This window comes from Vanellus vanellus (assembly GCF_965231255.1).
Source record: "Vanellus vanellus genome assembly, chromosome: 2".
In the NCBI taxonomy this organism is placed as follows: domain Eukaryota; kingdom Metazoa; phylum Chordata; class Aves; order Charadriiformes; family Charadriidae; genus Vanellus; species Vanellus vanellus.
In genome coordinates this window covers 36,006,395-36,024,290 of record NC_138906.1, presented here as the reverse complement: position 1 = coordinate 36,024,290, position 17,896 = coordinate 36,006,395, and the positions used below count along the sequence as shown (strand labels likewise).

Below are 17,896 nucleotides of genomic sequence, written 5' to 3'. Positions count from 1 at the left end.
ATTGGTGGATGGTCACATCCAGAGGGTACTGGTCAATGACTCAATGGCCAAATGGAGATCAGTGACAAGAGGTGTCCCTCAGTGGTCCATATGGACCAGTACTGTTTAGTATCTTCATCAATGACACAGACAGTGGGATTGAGTGCACCCTCAGCAAGTTGGCGGATGACACCAAGCTGAGTGGTGCGGTTGACACACCTGAGGGACAGTATGCCATCCAGAGGGACCTGGACAGGCTTGAGAAGTGGGCCCATGTGAATGTCACAAAGTTCAACAAGGCCAAGTGCAGGGTCCTGCACAAGGGTCCAGGTAACCCCCAGTATCAATACAGGCTGGGGGATGAAGGGATTGAGAGCAGCCCTGCCAAGAAGACATGGACCTGTTGGAGTGGGTCCAGAGGAGGGCCACAAAAATGATCAGAGGGATGGATCATATCTCCTGTGAGGACAGACTGAGACAGTTGCGGTTATTCAGCCTGAAGAAGAGAAGGCTCCAGGGACACTTTACAGCGGCCTTTCAGTACTTTAAGGGGACCTACAGGAAAGATGGGGACTAGATATAAGGAAGAAATTTTTTACAATGAGGGTGTTGTGATGCTGAAACAGATTGGGCAGAGAGGTGGTAGATGCTCCATCCCTGGAAACATTCAAGGTCAGGTTGGACGGGGCTCTGAGCAACCTGATCGAGTTGAAGATGTCCCTGCTCATTGCAGGGGATGACCTTTGAAGGTCACTTCCAACCCAAGCTATTCTGTGATTCTAAGAGCTTCTACTTGAAGAAAAAAAAAAAACACCCAGTTTCCAAAATCAAGTAATTTCAATAAAACACAAAACTGTCACCCCACAACTAATCAGTCTAATGAAAAGGTGCTGCAATAACTTTGTTTTATTAGCAACAATGCCAAGACTATTTGTAAAGAACGAAATAAAATGTTGTGAATTTCAAAGTTTACCTGGAAAACTGCTGCCTTCAGCTTCTGCATGCCATTCACCAGGTGCTCCACGTGTCCCAACATCTCCTTGCTTTTCTTCTCTCGGAGGATTTTATGAAGTGTGATTTGCTTCAGAAAACTCTTCAGAGTTGTGTAGGTGTATCACCTCTTGTTACAATTGCATTTGGCACTCAGCATATTCACACTGGTGTGGGCATAAGCCATGAAATCTCAAATGGAGTCCTGGATGAGTGGCTGAACCAAGGAACAAGAACAAATGTAAACACAGGAGCAAAGAAACATTTCAAAAATTAAGTATATCTATGTAAATCAGAAAAAGGATGCCTTGTTCACACAGCTGTTCTTCAGCCTACCCTAAACATAACCTTGTCAGCATGTAAAAAACATTAAAGCAAAATGAGCCTTCCCCAATTTTTTTTGTATATAAATTAATTAATTCTGTGCTGGCATTCATGAAGTCTTCATCACCACAGAAGCTCAGGGCTTCAAAATACTTTTATTTTTTTAATAAATACTCCTGAAAGCTAAAAACAGAGATTAAATCAGTCACTATACAGCTATATGCAGAGTTAATATTATATGTATTTTCTATTTCACCTCTGGAAATCCCATTTAAGAAAAATCCTGTATAGGTTAAAGAAATACAATAGAGTGGTTACTCTAATCACACGGATCCCCACATACCTCATATATCATCAAATTCCTATTCAGAGTGAGGTGCATTTATGCCACTAACTTCAGATTGAACAAAACTCAACTCCACAATTTAGATTTCTGAAGTTGTACAAATCCCCGCTTATCTGTGCTTGTCAATGTCAGCAGTAAACTAACATAAACTGTTGTGAGGGCAGGATTAGACCACTGTGGAGTGCTTCTGAAAGCTAAGTCTCAACATACCATAAAACATCAGAAAATCAGCAACATTTGTGTGCTGAAAAGACCTTCTATCAGTTTCAAGGGGTATTTGACCAGAAAAGTAGTTACAACTTAATGGAGTTCGGAGTCACTCCGACCTCTCACAGTTGACACCTCTTCCCTACGTGCCACCAGGCATCAAACCACAAAGTATACCTCCAGCTCCAGGCAAATCTCAGCACACTGCAAAAAGGACCCCAGAGTGGTTTCTGTGGTCCCAGGGGGCCGTGCTGGGGGCCACACAGCACTACATGGGGTTTCTCTCTCATCACAGGGAGGAATATGCAGCTGTGATACTGGAAAAGCTTTTCACACCCTGTATGATAACCAAAACAGGCCAAGCATATTTAAAACAGCTCGAGATGGCCATTTAGTCACGTATTTCTGAGCAAAATGTAGAGGTAAAATGCCTGTCTTTATGCACCTCTCACGGCAAAAAGAGAGGTAGTTCCAGGACTAAAGCTCAAAGGTCCTTTTTCTAAATTTTTTTGAAAACTGAACTAGCAAATACAAGATACTACTACACTACTTTGAATTAGGGAATACTTCCTCAGGATAAAGGTGAAATAAGAACCCCCCCCAAATTCATTTTTGTTTGTTTTAAAGGCTCCTATCTACCTATATTACAAGAGTATATGCATACGCATGTCTCAGCAAGAGTACTGTATGCAAAATTAACAGGGAAACACTAAGTAAACCCATTTAACTCCATCACTGTAACTAACTTCTATTTTGTCCTCTATGACTTCTAGCATACTTAAACTTTGTAATTTGTGGAGTCACATCTCCCTCATTTTAATGATTATTTATTGCATTCTGTACAAGACGAACCCAGTTCAATTAATCAAGGGAAGCCTAAAAATCAATTAATATGAATTAAATGAGCTACACCAACTCTTAGGAAAGTCACACATAATTTACCAAAGCATTGTCAATAATGCTTAGGGAACTTCGGGAAAATTGCTCACGAGTGGCTGTTGATGCAGTTAAATGTTTTAAGCCTACATCATTAATATTACAATCAGGCTGACGCACAAAGACTGGCCATTTTTCTCAGTAAGAAACCTCATTATTTTCTCGTGACTTTTAAAAAGCTAGTTTAGAAGAATACTTATTTCACATATGATTACAAAACCAGAAATTAAAACAAGGATTAAATAAAGAATGATTTGCATTTAGGGAAAGCAGAAATAAATTGCTTTAAAAAAAATAATCAGAACATCATTAGTTGAGGCAAAGCTCGCGAAAATTCATCTTAAAAAATCAAATCGCAAAAGCAAGGCTAGTCAGCAGGAATGAACATTTTATGCAGATTTGAGCCGCGCTTGGCTCCCAACTGAAATGTGTTTCAGCCTTTTTCTCCTTTTTTCATTGTTTGTGACAGGCACGCACCCTGCAGTACCGCGCTTCCTCGCGAAAGCCAACCTCCTTCCATATGATCCTTATGAGAGGTCTCTACTCAGCAGCCCTGAAAAGCCCTCTAACAACAGTTTCATTTGTAAATCAGTGAGGGAAAGAGTGGGTTCCGGTAGAGCTGGAAGTGGCCCGAGACAACTTGTCTCAATGGGGCAAAATAACTATTGTTATCGAGCTTAACAAAATGGCACAGCATGGGAGACACGCCGAGCCAGAGAGCAGCTGGTTGTAATTCACACTGGTTTTCAGAAAACACTAATCGTTCCCGAACAGACCTCTTTGAGGATTGGTCTTCCCTGCGTTTTCAATTTGTCACTTTCTCTTATGATAAGGTCAGCGGTGACAGCACTTCCTGACATTAACAGCTGTGGCTTTTAAAAGGGTCATTGTGGAACTACTAATTGCAGTAATTTCATTAGCATAAATTATTTATTCTGCCATTCATTTATCTCCAAGGTTGGTTTTTTTTTTTTTTAATACTACATTGTACTTTTCAATACATGCCCATTCCGGGTTGTAGGCAAAAGAAATTATTATTGCTAATTTAGCCTTCTTTATTAAAAAAAGCAAACAAAAAAGAGTTGATACAGTAACAAAATCCGATTTAACTGCAGTTCACAAGAAAGCATAAAGTAGCTTGAAACCCATAACGAAGATTAGCCTGGTACGATTCAAACCGACTCAACAGTCCTAAAGACAACCGAGCAATAAACCTATATACAATCCGAAAGAAAATGTAAGGGTGAAGTCTGTTCATTCTTATGCGGTCTCTCTATTCTAGGCCTTGGCCGGCTGGCTTTGCAGCACGCATAAGAAAGCAAACCCCAATGCAAGTTATGAGGACAGCTTAGACAGGAGTTTTGCCCTTTTACTTTCCTCAGGATGTAAATTAGTCATTACCATGTTGATAAATCTTGGCCCTTTGCAGTTAAGTTGAGTTAGGTGAAACGCGTGAAGATCAATGCTACCGAACTTGAATGCATCCTGTGGGCAGTTATAAAAAATAAGAATAAAACCTAGCTAGCATTTGTCTGAAAGAAGAGGTACATGGGAAGCGCGTGTGTGGAGGAGTAGGGAGTGTAAGAGGCAAAGGAAGAAGGCAAAAAAAAAAAAAAAAAAATTTCAGGCTTCTTCTTTGCCATACTACATGTTGTAAAATACTATGGAGTACGATAAACTAAGAGCATAAAGAATTTATCCTTGGTATGTTTAACAGTGTGTGCTGTGTGGTGCTAAGTACCGGAGGAGCAGCGTACAAGACAGCAACAGCAAAATACTCAAAGGAGATGGCAGAGATGTACATTGCTGTTATTTTTAAAGGGATGGATTAAACAATCCCGATTCTTTTCTTCTACACTCAGTGCTGATATGCGACACCAGCAGAGGTGTCACATAGGACATTCGTCCAGTAAGGAAGAGAGATTGCCTGTCATGTTGAATTTGAAGACAGAGACGTTATTTTAAAATATTATAGATTGTGTTTTATAGCAAATGAGGTATAAAGGCACTTCTGTAAGTTTGTTAAGCACGGTACATGGATTTCAGAACGGTTGCACAGTGTTCTTTTCTTGTGCTTGGTTAAAATTAAGTTTAGCAATTTGAGTACTGAAACAGAAGAGGGCTCTTTTCCTTTCTTTTCTCCCGAGAAATCAAAGACATTCAAATTGATTAAATTTCTGATACTCTCCATTTCCCTCCAAATGTCTGTAAACTCACTGTCTCTTGTCCTTAACCCACATATTGACCAATGTCCTTCCGAGTGAAAAGGGGCTCATGGGACTTGTTTTCAACAGGCACCACAATCAGGGAGGATCACTTGTTCTTTCTGTTTGGATACTTTCACACAGGGCAGAAGGGATGTCCACAGCATCCTTCAAAGCACATACTGACGCTGCAGCTCACCATCTCCATGCTGAGCTCAATCTGCCCCCCCGTCCCCCCCGCCTTCCTTGGATAAACTGTATCTTCCAGAAAAGTACCTAGGCTCGGTTTGAAGATAGAGATGGAGAATCTTCCTTCAAGTCCCACAATCACTGTGAATTTTTTATGTTTTTCTCTCGCCATTTAAACGCAGAAATTTTCCAGGTTTTGTTAAAGGAATGTAGAGATGACGTCATATTTGTATTGAACTTTGAAGAGGAAAAAGAAAGATCATTAGCTTAACTTCAAGCTACCCTAATTAAAAATAATCTGTAAAATTGTTACACAGTGACAAACAACAACAACAAAAAATCAATTACTACTACTGTATTTTTGGAAACCCTGAAAAAGGACAATTAGGAGCTAAGTGTCAATTATTCCAAAATAATCACTCAGTAGTAGATCTCACACTGCTCATCACATGGGACAGCATGATTACAGTATGTTTCAGAAGTCCAGGCATACCTGAGCCCTGGAGAGGGGATAGCAGACTGCAGCTAAGATTCCCACTTCCTCAGGGCAGTCCTTTTCCACCCAGCCCCCCTCATTCTTTTGATATCCTAATACACCCCTGCAACTCTCCTGTCCCCCCTCCCTTTACTGTTTTTCTATGATCATTCTCCCTTCTCTTCGCTTTTACTCCTCAAACTCTTTGCTTTACACCTCTCCTACCTTTCGGTTCGGTTTTGCTTCTCTGCTGCCTCTCTTGGTTGAGTCTCCCTTCTCTCCCCCCTTAACACTGTCACAGTTTCTCCGTTATTTCAACGTTTCTGTTCTGGGTTCACTTTTTCCATCACTTTCAAATCCTTCCCCTGCCTCCTCCTAATATTTTTTGCATTCTGCTGTCAGCTGCACATGCAGACATGACTCAGGCACACAGTACTGCTCTACATATGTTGATGACACACAAACCTTAACTCACTCTCAATAAAGTGTCATGCTAATTTGTTAGTTGCCATTTATTTCACCTGCCGGGAACTGAATAGGAAAGATATTTACTAGGAGCAGTTAACACCAATGTGCAAAAGAGATTCATAAAGAGTTGCTTGGATCAGTGAATTCTTTCCTAGATATCTACAAAAGGAATTATATAGGAACATAATGCTTAAATTAAAAAAAAAAATTAAACCCCTCCACAAAACAGTTTCAAAATTAAAAGCTTAAATTCTGATGAGGAGATGTATTTTAAAATGAAAAAATATAATCGGTTAAGGACCTGAAAAAATAATGTATTTAATTCAAAACAAATTCTATTCTCTTTTCTCCGTATAGTCCTAACAGTTTCTTTCAAATAAATGGGAAGATGTAAGCTGGTCTCACTACAAAAAAAAAAAAAAAAAAAAAAAAAAAAAAAAAAAAAAGGTAAAACCCCCACCTAGTCCACAGGACAACAAATAACCCTTCAAATCTCTTCTGAGCTGCGAAAATAAAGCAGAAGCTGCTGACGGAAAACATAAACGCCAAGGACTTGCAAACATCTCCTCTTTCCCTTCCAGTCCTATAGGAGGCATCCGTATGCCGCGGGAGCGCGGCTGCCCCCGCCTCCGGCAGCCGGGCCGGACCCCCCCCGCCGCGGCCAATGCCCACGGCCTCGCACAAGCCCCGGGGAGGGGAAGGACCCGCGGGATCCCCAGCCCCAGGCACCCCTGCAGATTTCCCCTCTCGTCCTCTTTCATTTCCTGGCGGCTCCCTGTATTTTGTAGGGGTTTAAACGGAGGACAAATGCTGTAAATGCAGCAATCGCTTACGCAGAGATTTGCCCCGGGACGCCTGCTACCCTTGGCTAAAACCAGAAGGCTCTTCCTCGGGCATCCCCGAAATCCCCAGTCTCTCATGATTATAAATCCCCTACAGAAATGAACGGTGCCAAATACAACAGCACTCCAGACTGAAACTACTGCAACTGCGATTGCGGAAAGTAAATCTTTTCTACATCTCTGTGAATTCCTCCACCAACAAATACCTGAGCAGTCTCACTGCCAGCATGACAGCGTTGTCCCACGCTGGGTGGGACAAAAGAGGCCGCTTGTTGAAACTCTTAGAAGAATATGAGAATATTCCTTTTCCCTGAAAGAAACCCCATTAATGCACGATTTTTTTTTTTTTTTTTTCAAAAAACAAACAAGTCACGCTCCAGATCAATCAGGAACAAAAAGAGAATGATTGCCCAGATATTAAAACACTAAATGCATTTGCCATATGGTTATAGGGGAAATTTTAACCTGCTTAGCTGCTGAACAGAGGGAAAACTTTTCTTTACTTAGCCTGGACTGTGCACTGCAATATTTCAGCCTCACTTGCTACAGCACTAGTGAATATATTTAACTGTATTGAAAAGATCCAAATAAATTCTGTACCTATAAGATCCTACAAAGCCCAGAACCGAAGGATTCTGCAAAGACAGTTGTATGAATCACATGCCTCTCTTCTTTCCCCCTCACTCCTCTGCCTGTGCTAGACAGTTCTCCCAACTCCGCCGAAGGAACTGGGCAGTGATACGCCATAAAAATTCAGCTTCTAGCAGGGGTGAGCTTGAACAACACCAAACGCAACAAGTATGCGAGAAGGAGTAAAAAAGAGCACTGAGGTGTTTTTTTTTTCCAGCTTATTCAGTTATCAATCTTTCGATGGTCTCAGTTGCTTTCTTAGAAGACTGACAAGCTTGAAACTCTGTACCTCGGACCCCCTTGGCTTCCTCAACCAGCCTCCCGCTGCCGGCGTGCCGGGCTTCCCGCCGCCGCTCACCAAACCAGTCAATAGCGGTGCAGTTCACCACAGCTGGGAACTTCTGAGCTGGCCCTCGCAGCGTGGCACCGGCCGCAGAGAAACACAGAACGGTCTGCGGAGAGAAGGGAGGGAAAAGGGAGAGAAAGGAATCACACGGCAAGTTGAGGCCATCAAAGAAAAACACACAACAAACGGCGGCCCAGCGCTGGCCAGCGCGCAGCTGAGGCTCCAAACCAAATTTGGCAGCTAATAAACTTTGCCAGTCTACCTCGGGCAAGTAGATTTTACTCCCTTTGCAGTATACAAACACAGCATAGCCGCAGCCTCCTTCCCCTCTCTCCACGCCGGTATCAGTCCCTCGAGTTGACAGCTATAAATGCTAACGCAGCCGCAGGGGCTGGCTGGCACGCAGCCAGCCGGGAGGCGCACGTTCAGCTGGTCACGGTGACACAAACCCACTTCTTGGGTTGCTAAAACCATTCCAGCCGCTTTACGCCATTTTCATACACGGTGCAACCCCACTGAAAGAACGGGAAGACCAGGAGATCTGCATCTTAGTTTGTATGTGAGTTTTTAGGGACTATTCTTTACAAAAGTGGAAAGGGATGTCCGAACGAGGGTAGGCTAAAATATTCAAAGGAAAATAAATGTGTGATTGTGTCCTGGTTTGAGGTAAAACAGGACCAATTTTATTCAGTAACTTTGCTTCTTAGCTAGGTCTCTTCTGACTACTGAAATTAACAGCGTATTGTGCAGACACTGTTCACTCCCAGAGTGATAAGACCTATGTTTTTAGCTGATGCCAAGGAATGGTATGCAGAGAGGCTCCTGCTTATACTTACTGATGCAACAGTTATGTGGCGTTGGGTGTTGTGTGCCCCGTTGGAGGGTTGGAAGTGGAAAAGCACAGAGGGGCCCCACCTGTGGGGAGGAGCGGACAGGACAGGTGACCCAAAACTGACCAACAGGGTATTCCACCCCATCTGCCTTGTGCTCATTATAAAAGCTGAGGGATCAAAGGGTCAGTGGTCCTTCTTCAATGGCCGATGTCTGAGGAGGACTCTGTCTGTTCATCTGCCTTTGATCCCAATCCTGAATCCAGATCTGGAATCCAGTTCCCGTCTGTCACTGAGTCCACTCTGGGACTTCCCCAGTGCCTGTCAGTGACGTGACTGTCATCCTGGAAGCTTGATTCAGTTTTTTATATATTTAATTATTTTATTTTATTATTAATATTTCTTTAAAGTAGTTGAGTTCCTTCTAAACTCGTAAGTCTCTTTTTGCCTCCTCTGCCTCTCTCTTTGAAAAGAGGTAGGGGGGAGCATCTGTCGCTCAGCCTAAACCACGACAGATTGGCCGTTAATATCACCATGCACACCCAAAGCAATTCCCATTTGGGAAGGAAGGGTCATTCTAGTCTCTCAGTTGTATCTGTGGACCTACTTACTGCAGTTAGCACATGTTTTGGCCACTGCATTTGCTTTTGGGTAGTCAGCAAGATGACAGACATCAGGCTGTTTAGACAGGACTGGATTCTGTCCTATACACTTCTATTTTTTGCTCTACAGGGCTTGTCAAACCATATGGCATTGACATTGTTAATTCCAATAGAAAATAACCAAATGGTATCAGAACTTCACTTCCCCAACAGCGACAAGAGCCAGGACAGAGCCCAGTCAGGCACGCCAGGAAAGCGGCAGATTCATCCTGCCTCTGGAGTAATCTGGAATAGACATTAACTGTTAAGAGAAAACTGGATGAAAAAGGAAGAGCAGAAAGTTGAAAGAAAAGAAGGAAAAAGGGAGTGAAGAAAGGAGGAAGTTTACCTGGGACAATACTTCACTGGGTTTTAAAGCAGTCAGAGAAGAGAAAGAAAGTGATGAGTAGATAGTAACAGTGCAAAAAGCTTCCATGGTATCTGGAAAGAAGATTACATGGAAAACGGAAAAGACTTGCCACTATCCATAGTTTCTAAAAATACATCTCTGCAGTGGATAACACAAGACAACAATTTCTGCAATTAACCTTTAGTTATGAGCAAAGACGAGTAAGTTTCAGTAGAACTAAGTCAAAACAAGAAAATCTTTTACCGTTATTCAGAGAAGCCTCTTGCAGAGAAACTGTTTCCTGGGACATTTATATATTTTGTAAAGTTTGCATTTGATGCTGAACCACAGGGTATGTAATTTTTTTATTCCCATCCTTTTTAGCAAAATCAATTAAGAAATGGCCTTTGGTCACATGCACCGGGCAGGCTCTATCTCACAAAAACCTTCTTTCGCATGGCTTCACAAACTGAGTGGAATTTTGAGATTATTGATTGCTTTGTATCAGTGACGCCATTTTCAGAAGGGTGTGACATGGCCAAGTGTTACAGCAAGAAAAGCACAAGTGGTCCCTTCTGTTGGGAGCCATGGTGGAAACAAAGGAGGTGAAAAGCAGAAGACATGTGAAACAATCTTAAAATTAAAAAAAAAAAAGAAAGACCTGGAAAAGGGTAAGAGGAAGACGCAAGGAAAGCAAACAGAAGCAATGACATTCTCCCATGTTGTGACAGACAGGAAGAGAAATGATGCAGACTGAAATACTTAAAGGGGCATAAACCAGAGAAGAATTCACCGAAATCTTTACTGGTGAGTGAACCATAAATATTCAATAAATTAGGGCCCCCAAGCCCATGCTTTAGACTGCATGTTCCACCATTTTTTATTCCATTTACTTCTTTATATTTCTAAATGGAGGATATTCACTAGTACTTATTCCATTTCCAACATACTTACAAGTTTCCCAGAGCTACAAGATCTCATAGTACATTTTTTCTCTCTGTCGTGGAATGGGTTGTAGAGGACTATTTCCCATTAAAACAGAGTTTTGAATTGCTATATTTATTCTGGTCCCCCTACTGATCTACTTTATCGTCAAACAGATAAAAATACTTCTCTTACATGAACCTAAAATTCTTCTAACCGCAGGCAAGTTGCACATTTATCTAGGTAGTACTTGAGAACGTGTCAGCAAGAGAAACCACCGGTTTTAAATCACTTGTGACCTTTGACTCCTGCAAGAATTACAGACAGCAGTGCATGTTCTCATATTTGCAGGACGGTAATGTTCTCCCCTGTCTGCAAGAATTTAGGCAGAAATGTAGACACTCATGCAAAACCACAATAGAGTCCAGGTGTCCAGGGCTGTTACAAAGACAGGCCGATCAGCAAGTAGGTCTAAGGTACAGAAGAAAATGTCATCTACTTTGAATGTGTTCAGCATGAAGAGGCAAATGGCAGAAACATCCACACAGAAATCCATTCTAGCCACATTATGAAAACTACACTAAGACGTACAAAGACCACAGACAGATCTCAGAATTCACAGTAAAGTTTTATCAGGCTGATGAGAAAGACGGGCAAACACAGACGAAACAGGCAAAACATACAAGAATAGATGGTCTCCACTCCAAAACTCTGAATCAGAGAAGAAATGTACATGAAGAGTCTGCTAGGTCTGCTTTGCGATTCTCAAAGACCTTGGACACTTCTGTGAGTTTTCTGAAATTTCTTCTCTGTTATACCACGTATTCTTCAATTAGACATTGTCTCTCCCTGTCATTCACATCACCTCATTTTCTGACAAAATTCCATGTTCAGTTATAATATCAGAGGCATGGTGAGCGATGGTGATGCTTGGGGCACCTCATTGTCTCCTCTCATTCCTCTAGCAGCCATGTTCTCAGATCTCCGCACTATCCCTGCTATGGCAGCAGCAGTCATGGAGAGCCTAGAGATATCTGTTCCTACTTTGATGTGCTTCTCACAAGTGCCCCTGCTGTAGCAGTGATACCAAACTGAATCTATCACACCTCCAAAGCTGCAAACCATACACAATCTTGCTAGAAGTTACATCTTCTACACCCTCCTACGCTTCTCACATTGCTCATATTTGGACTTAACTCCCTAAGTACTGGACTGCAAGAAGAGTCCAAATCAAAGTCTTGGACCATTTGCCAAACTCAAATCAGAATTTAGTGTTTTCCTTAGTCTTGTACCCTAAGTAATATTTTATCCTTCCTAAATATTAAACATTTTTTTGTATGGAATGATTACTATTCCTATTTATGCCCTATTTATATCAATCTTATGATGATCTTGAGGGCAGAAGGTGCTTTCTCTATGCAACGTAATTTGTTAGGAGTGATTTAAAAGAACTGCATGCATCTATGTGGAGCTGCTTTAGTTCATATGAACTGCAGATCCCTGAGAACATACTACCGACCCTTTCAGAATCGTTCACTTTTAACTTTATCCTAACATCTAAATTCTAGATTTACTAATTCCTACCCAGAACCCATCTGTCCTCTCCTTACCCTTGTGGAGAACCACAGGACACAAAAGCCTCTTATCAGTTAACTCCCGTAATGAATAAGTACAGAATAGGAGGTCAACAGAGTGATAAGAGAAGGCAAATAGGAGAGAAAGGGTTGAAGCAACAGCGCATCTAGCACAAGTTGCTAAACATGGTAAGCAAGTCCTAGTGAAAGTCTTCATATGAAATACCAGGCACACACTCGTCCTACCAGGATGATTTGGCTGGAAAGTCCAACCAAGAAGAAGGAGATATACCTGAGTAAGTATCCTGGACTCAACTGTCATAATCATACTATGAATGTTCCTGAAAACCTCTAGTTTAAAGGCAGGTGAATTTAGTATACATGAAATACAGATACACCAGTCTTTTGCTTGAAATGCAGATGTATTCAAATACCTAGCTGTTATTTCACAAGTGCAGATTACAAAGCAGAAGATAACAGCTGAAAAGAACGGCTATGAAAGCTAAGAAGAGATCAAATAGACAAGAGGACCTGCAAAAGTCAATAATAAAGAGAACAGCAGTAGACCTGAGTCCTAGAAACCTTGCGCAAATGAAGAGAAACAATTCAATCCAATTAAAAAGTAGCAATAGGTAAATTTATTTACCTATACACAAACTTGGTAGATTATCATGTCAGGACTACGTTTAGAAGAACAATCTCTCAATCCTGTAATACATTACTTCTTAGAATAGCTGGTTCTAGAACTCAAATTCAGACACGCTATTTAAAATTTCCATTACTTTTCTCTAAAACACAAAGTTATAACTGAGTGATTTTTACTATATCGTAGTGTCAGGCAGAAAATTCCAGAACAGCCCGAGGTATGATGTCCTACAACCATTAAATATCTATGTCTTTGTTAATTATTCTTTGTGGACAATACAGACACAGGACACAGTATATATGTGAAAAGGTAGTCAGAAAAAGCAAGTAACCAGATTCTCATCATGGCATAACTATTCTATCTCCATTGGCTTTAGAGAAGTTTGGTAAATTCATATCAGGCAAGGATTTGATGCAGCATGTTTTCAGGGTTCATTTGCATTTTCCCCAGTGAATTCCCAATCTTATGAAGGACCTTGTACACTGCTTGCTTTGCACACAGAATAATGAAGATGTCATGTGATCAGATAACAAGAGAGCTGTGAGGAAAAATGAGTAATTATTACTGACTACATTCTGAACAATCTTTGCTTAAGCAAGGCAGTCATATTTTGAAAACATTTATCTTCTGCCCAGGGCATAAATGGCAGTCTAATTTGACAGAGATTAAAGAAAAAAAAAAAAAAAGGGGGAATAGGAAATGCTCCGTGTAAGAAATGCTTCATTTCTTGCAAGATAACCAGGATGTAAGTATTACAGTGAGGGTATCATATAGTAACAGAAAAACTTCGGAAGTTCTTCAAGATAGACCCATCCCTTTCTTTGAAAGAAATGCGGATTGAAAGGCACTGTGCAAGAGCCTTTCATCTGACATTTTTAAGATTCAATTTTGCACAATTACATAATGAAAACAGTCAGTGTGGACCTAAGAACTGGCATCATGTGAAATTAATATCAACTTCCATGTATCATTCACCACGCCTAAGAAAACAAAATCTCTCTTTTCTCATATGTCCCATTTGAGCCTCACACTCACATGCCGCTCTCACTACAGATGTGTCTCTTACACTATATTTCTTAGTTCAACTTCTTCTTTTTGCTTATCTCAGATAAGGTTCACCTAGTGAACGCAGAGCAGGACAGACAACAGCGTGTCTTAATACTAATAAACTAAAGAGTGGTGGAATTGCCATCCCTGGAGGTATTTAAAAGACAAGTAGATGCGGTGCTTAGGGATGTGGTTCAGCGATGGTATTGGCAGTGTTAGGTTGATGGTTGGACTCGATGATGTTAAAGGTCCCTTCCAACCTAGATGATTCTATGATTCTGTGACACACACTTGACCACTGGTCTGACAGGACCCATCCTATTTAAGTATTAGCACACTCACTTGCGTGGTTTTACCCATGGGAAACTAAATAGTGCTACAGCAGGAGTAAGGAGGTATACAGAATAAGAATCATTCCTACCTGGCCCTACAACGATGCCATAATTTTGTGAGCAGAGCAAGAGGAAAGTTAAGCCATGTGGATGGCAGCCATGTCATGCCACTAGTTCTCAGGACGACAAAACACACCTCATAAATTTACTAATATAGACATATCCTTAAAAATCAGTTCTCTCAGTACGCAAGAAGAGATGGCTGACATCCAAATGAGAAAAGCCTGGAGCTTTTCATAGAGAAACAGAAACTCCGTAAGAGCCTGCCAACTGCAAAAAAAGCTATTTTGTGTGCTACAGAACTTACAAATCCTTGATGGCTTCTTAGCTGTCTAAGAGCATAACTGAGCCTTCTTTCGGTGGGGGAGCAGTAACTGTGTCTGTCTGTCCCTGATCTACCTGCCTCCTTGGTGGCAATTGGTTGGTGAGTTCAAGAATTATTTGGGAGGTGGGATTGATTAGGTGATAGACAGCATGATCTCTTGAACCCGTATTTCCCATTGAATCAGACAAATATAATCACATCTGGGGTTACTATTAGTTTAACACAGAACCAGAAACCCTAACAACGTGGTTCTCTTTGGCTGGGGTTAAAGCAGTCAGGCTGATAAGCGTGTGCATTTATGCCCTCAAATGAAAAACCACAAGAGGTGGCCAAAAGCTGTGATGGATCTGCAAAAGTTCCTCTCAGATTCACAGATAAAAGAGATGTTCTGTCAGCGGCGAAACAGACCACGAGGAAAACGCTAACGTGTGCCGATGAAAGAGGATTTGGAAATTATTTAAAAGCAAAGTAGTAGTAATAGTATGGACAAGATTGCCTGTGGTGAGGCAAGGCGCCTGCCCTGCCTATGTATGTCGTTAATTCTGGCTGAGGCATGAAACTGATTTACTGCTGAGCTCCTTAGAAAATGGGGAGCCAGCTAAATACTGACAGGACTATGCAAGGAGGAGACTGTTACAAGGATGTGATGACTGAAGTAACCCAGTCAAGTCTACCTATTGGAAGTAAATTGGAGAAACAGTATTCCCCTAAACCCAGCAGATTAAGTTCTTAATACTGGGACTTCACAACAACCACTGAGGGACTGTAAACTTTGAAGCATGAGGAAACTGCACAATAAGAAGACTTGTTCAAGAAAGGAGGAGCAAGTATTTGTAGCAGAGATCAGTAGCTCATGAAGAAAACAACCTGCACACGGACTGAATAACAGATATGGCTTTTCCTCTGAGCGGAATATAACGTATATGGCTTTAGAATATATAGTAATGTTTAAGAGCACTGAAGAAACTGAGATGATATAGTAGGAAATGTAGAACTCGGAAAACATGCAAGGATGAAGCCCTGTAAAGAATATGTCTACAGGAAAGAGTGCATTTAAGAGTATGTTTGTGTGGGACACAGCAAGGCATTTAGGCACAGTGTTCTCATTTTTCAGAAAATACTGAAAGGTTGCCACAAGCAAAAGAACAAAATAAAATCAGATGGAGCTCAAGAGACAGCAGGACTGACTGGCCACTCCTCATATCCATGCTTCCAAGAAATAATTGCTTCTTGCCTTTACTTTTACAAAAAAATATTGGTAATTTACAGAGTATTTAAGAGTGATTACTGCATAGATGTGGGATATTGAAAAACTTCTGGAGCTCCAGTAAATCACTGTGAGCCTTAGAAACCTCTTAGCCTACGCAATGGCTTGCCTTCACACTGTCAGCACATTACCGTTCACAGTGTTTGGCCATCAGCTTTGTTTGCTTGAGCAGCATTCTTTTTAATTTATTTCATCGTGAAAGCTTTTGAAATCCTCAGGTGCACATATGTCCTCGCACACACTTCAGTTGTGGAGTATTTTATAATAGTGCAATCCACTTCCAGCTTACCCTGACGTAAATTCGCACCTACATACATGGCATGTTCGCAGTACGTTAACAGCAGAATTGATTGCAAGTCCCAGACTGAAAACAATCAAAACAAAACCAACACAAAACCGAAGAGCTATGCTGGTTCAAAGAATTGTACTGTGTAGTTTGGGTTCCTGATTCCTCATCACAAAGAGAACTGTAGGTGAGCACAAAGGAGATGTATCTCAATGTAGGACGTTGATCTTTTAAAATCAAATGGAAAAATGAGACTATATCACTTCACTAAGCTTTAACATTCTGAAACTGTCTAAATTCTCCCTTTTGTTCTCTTTCACATTTTATTAGTCTGATATTCTTCAAATCTAGGGAAAGGAGGAGGTGATAGGTCACCCAGCACTAACTAAAAGTCCATACCGATATCTGCCAATGTGTTAACTCATGAAATTTATGTCTCCTTCAGTACTATAATGTCTCTACTTTGTTTCCCTGCAATGTGAATAGCTATCTCCTGTCCTTGCCTCCAAAAGCGCCAATTTTCACAGTGGGGGACCGGTGAAATGGTTGCAAGGTAAAAGGCGTTTGAAAGCTGGCTTTCAAAAAGTCCTTAAAAAAAAAAAAAGGATGAAATTATTGGGGAGGCAAGGAAAACACAAAGGAAAAGAAACGGGAAAGAGGAAAATCAAGAAAGATATTAGACGTCATAATTTTTTTCCTGTCCTTTGTTAAAAAATGTACACAAATGCGATGGTGGTCATGAAACAGAGACAAATAGCGCTGACTAGAAATAGATACACGGACTGTAAGCACCACTACTGACCATGTCACTGAAGTCCAGAAAAGTGAAAATGATACGGAATGTCACACTAGAACCTGCACAAGTCTCCACTGGCCTTTAAGTTACAGAAGAAATTTGTGGAGGGACAGAAGTGATGGCAACAAAATTAGAGATAGGAGGGAACATCAGCAAAACTAAAGAAGGATACAAAAAGAGAGAAGATGAGGGGGGAAAAATGAGAAAGCGGTATGTTATAAAGTGTAAGAACTTGAAAAATTTCATAGCCAAATAGGAATGGTCTTTAGATCAGAGGTGGTTAAACAATTCAGAAGGAGAAAAAACACACACAGAAGACTACAGTGGCATAATCTGCTACGGGAAGGCTCTTCTCATCCCCAAACAGATCAGTTTAATGCACTAAGTACGAGGCATATATTCCTTTCAAAACATTCTCTTTCTAAAAGGTTAATGGTTTTCAACTTTTAATTTTCTTATCGGCTACATATATGTTTCAGATTATGTATAAAATTGAAGCCTGCATCAAGCAAGTTCTTAAAGATGCCACTCCAAGACCAGTATTCCCAGCTTCTGCTTTGCAGGTTTCAGGAGAGAACTACAGCCCAGCTCAACTAAAATGGAGTTCTAAGAGACACTTGTTGCAATTGTGGTATCATATTAACATGTATTGCTAAACAGCGTTTGACCTGAAAACAGCTACACGGATATTTTTATTTTCCCAGTTTTAAATGCCATAGGAAAAGTAGAAAGGGTTAACACTTACTGTGAAATTTCAGTCATTTGTGCAAATGTTTAAGAGATAGCTACACAGAGGAATTACTGCATGTGGAATTAGGGAACATATTTACAATTGCACTAACTGCACCACTAACTCCTCATCGGCATCTTGCTTCTCTCAAAT

At 41.0% G+C, this 17,896-nt stretch overlaps 1 protein-coding gene across 1 annotated transcript in view; it reads right to left on the bottom strand.

Annotated features, from left to right (window-relative positions):
* DNAH11 (dynein axonemal heavy chain 11) overlaps window positions 1-17,896 on the bottom strand; it is a gene marked incomplete at both ends in the record, with an annotated part of 114,166 nt that overhangs the window by 51,869 nt on the left and 44,401 nt on the right. Inside the window, 3 exon segments of the mRNA XM_082499153.1 lie at window positions 953-1,093; window positions 1,097-1,161; window positions 7,880-8,042. Of these exon segments, the coding sequence (XP_082355279.1) occupies window positions 953-1,093; window positions 1,097-1,161; window positions 7,880-8,042 (369 nt within the window).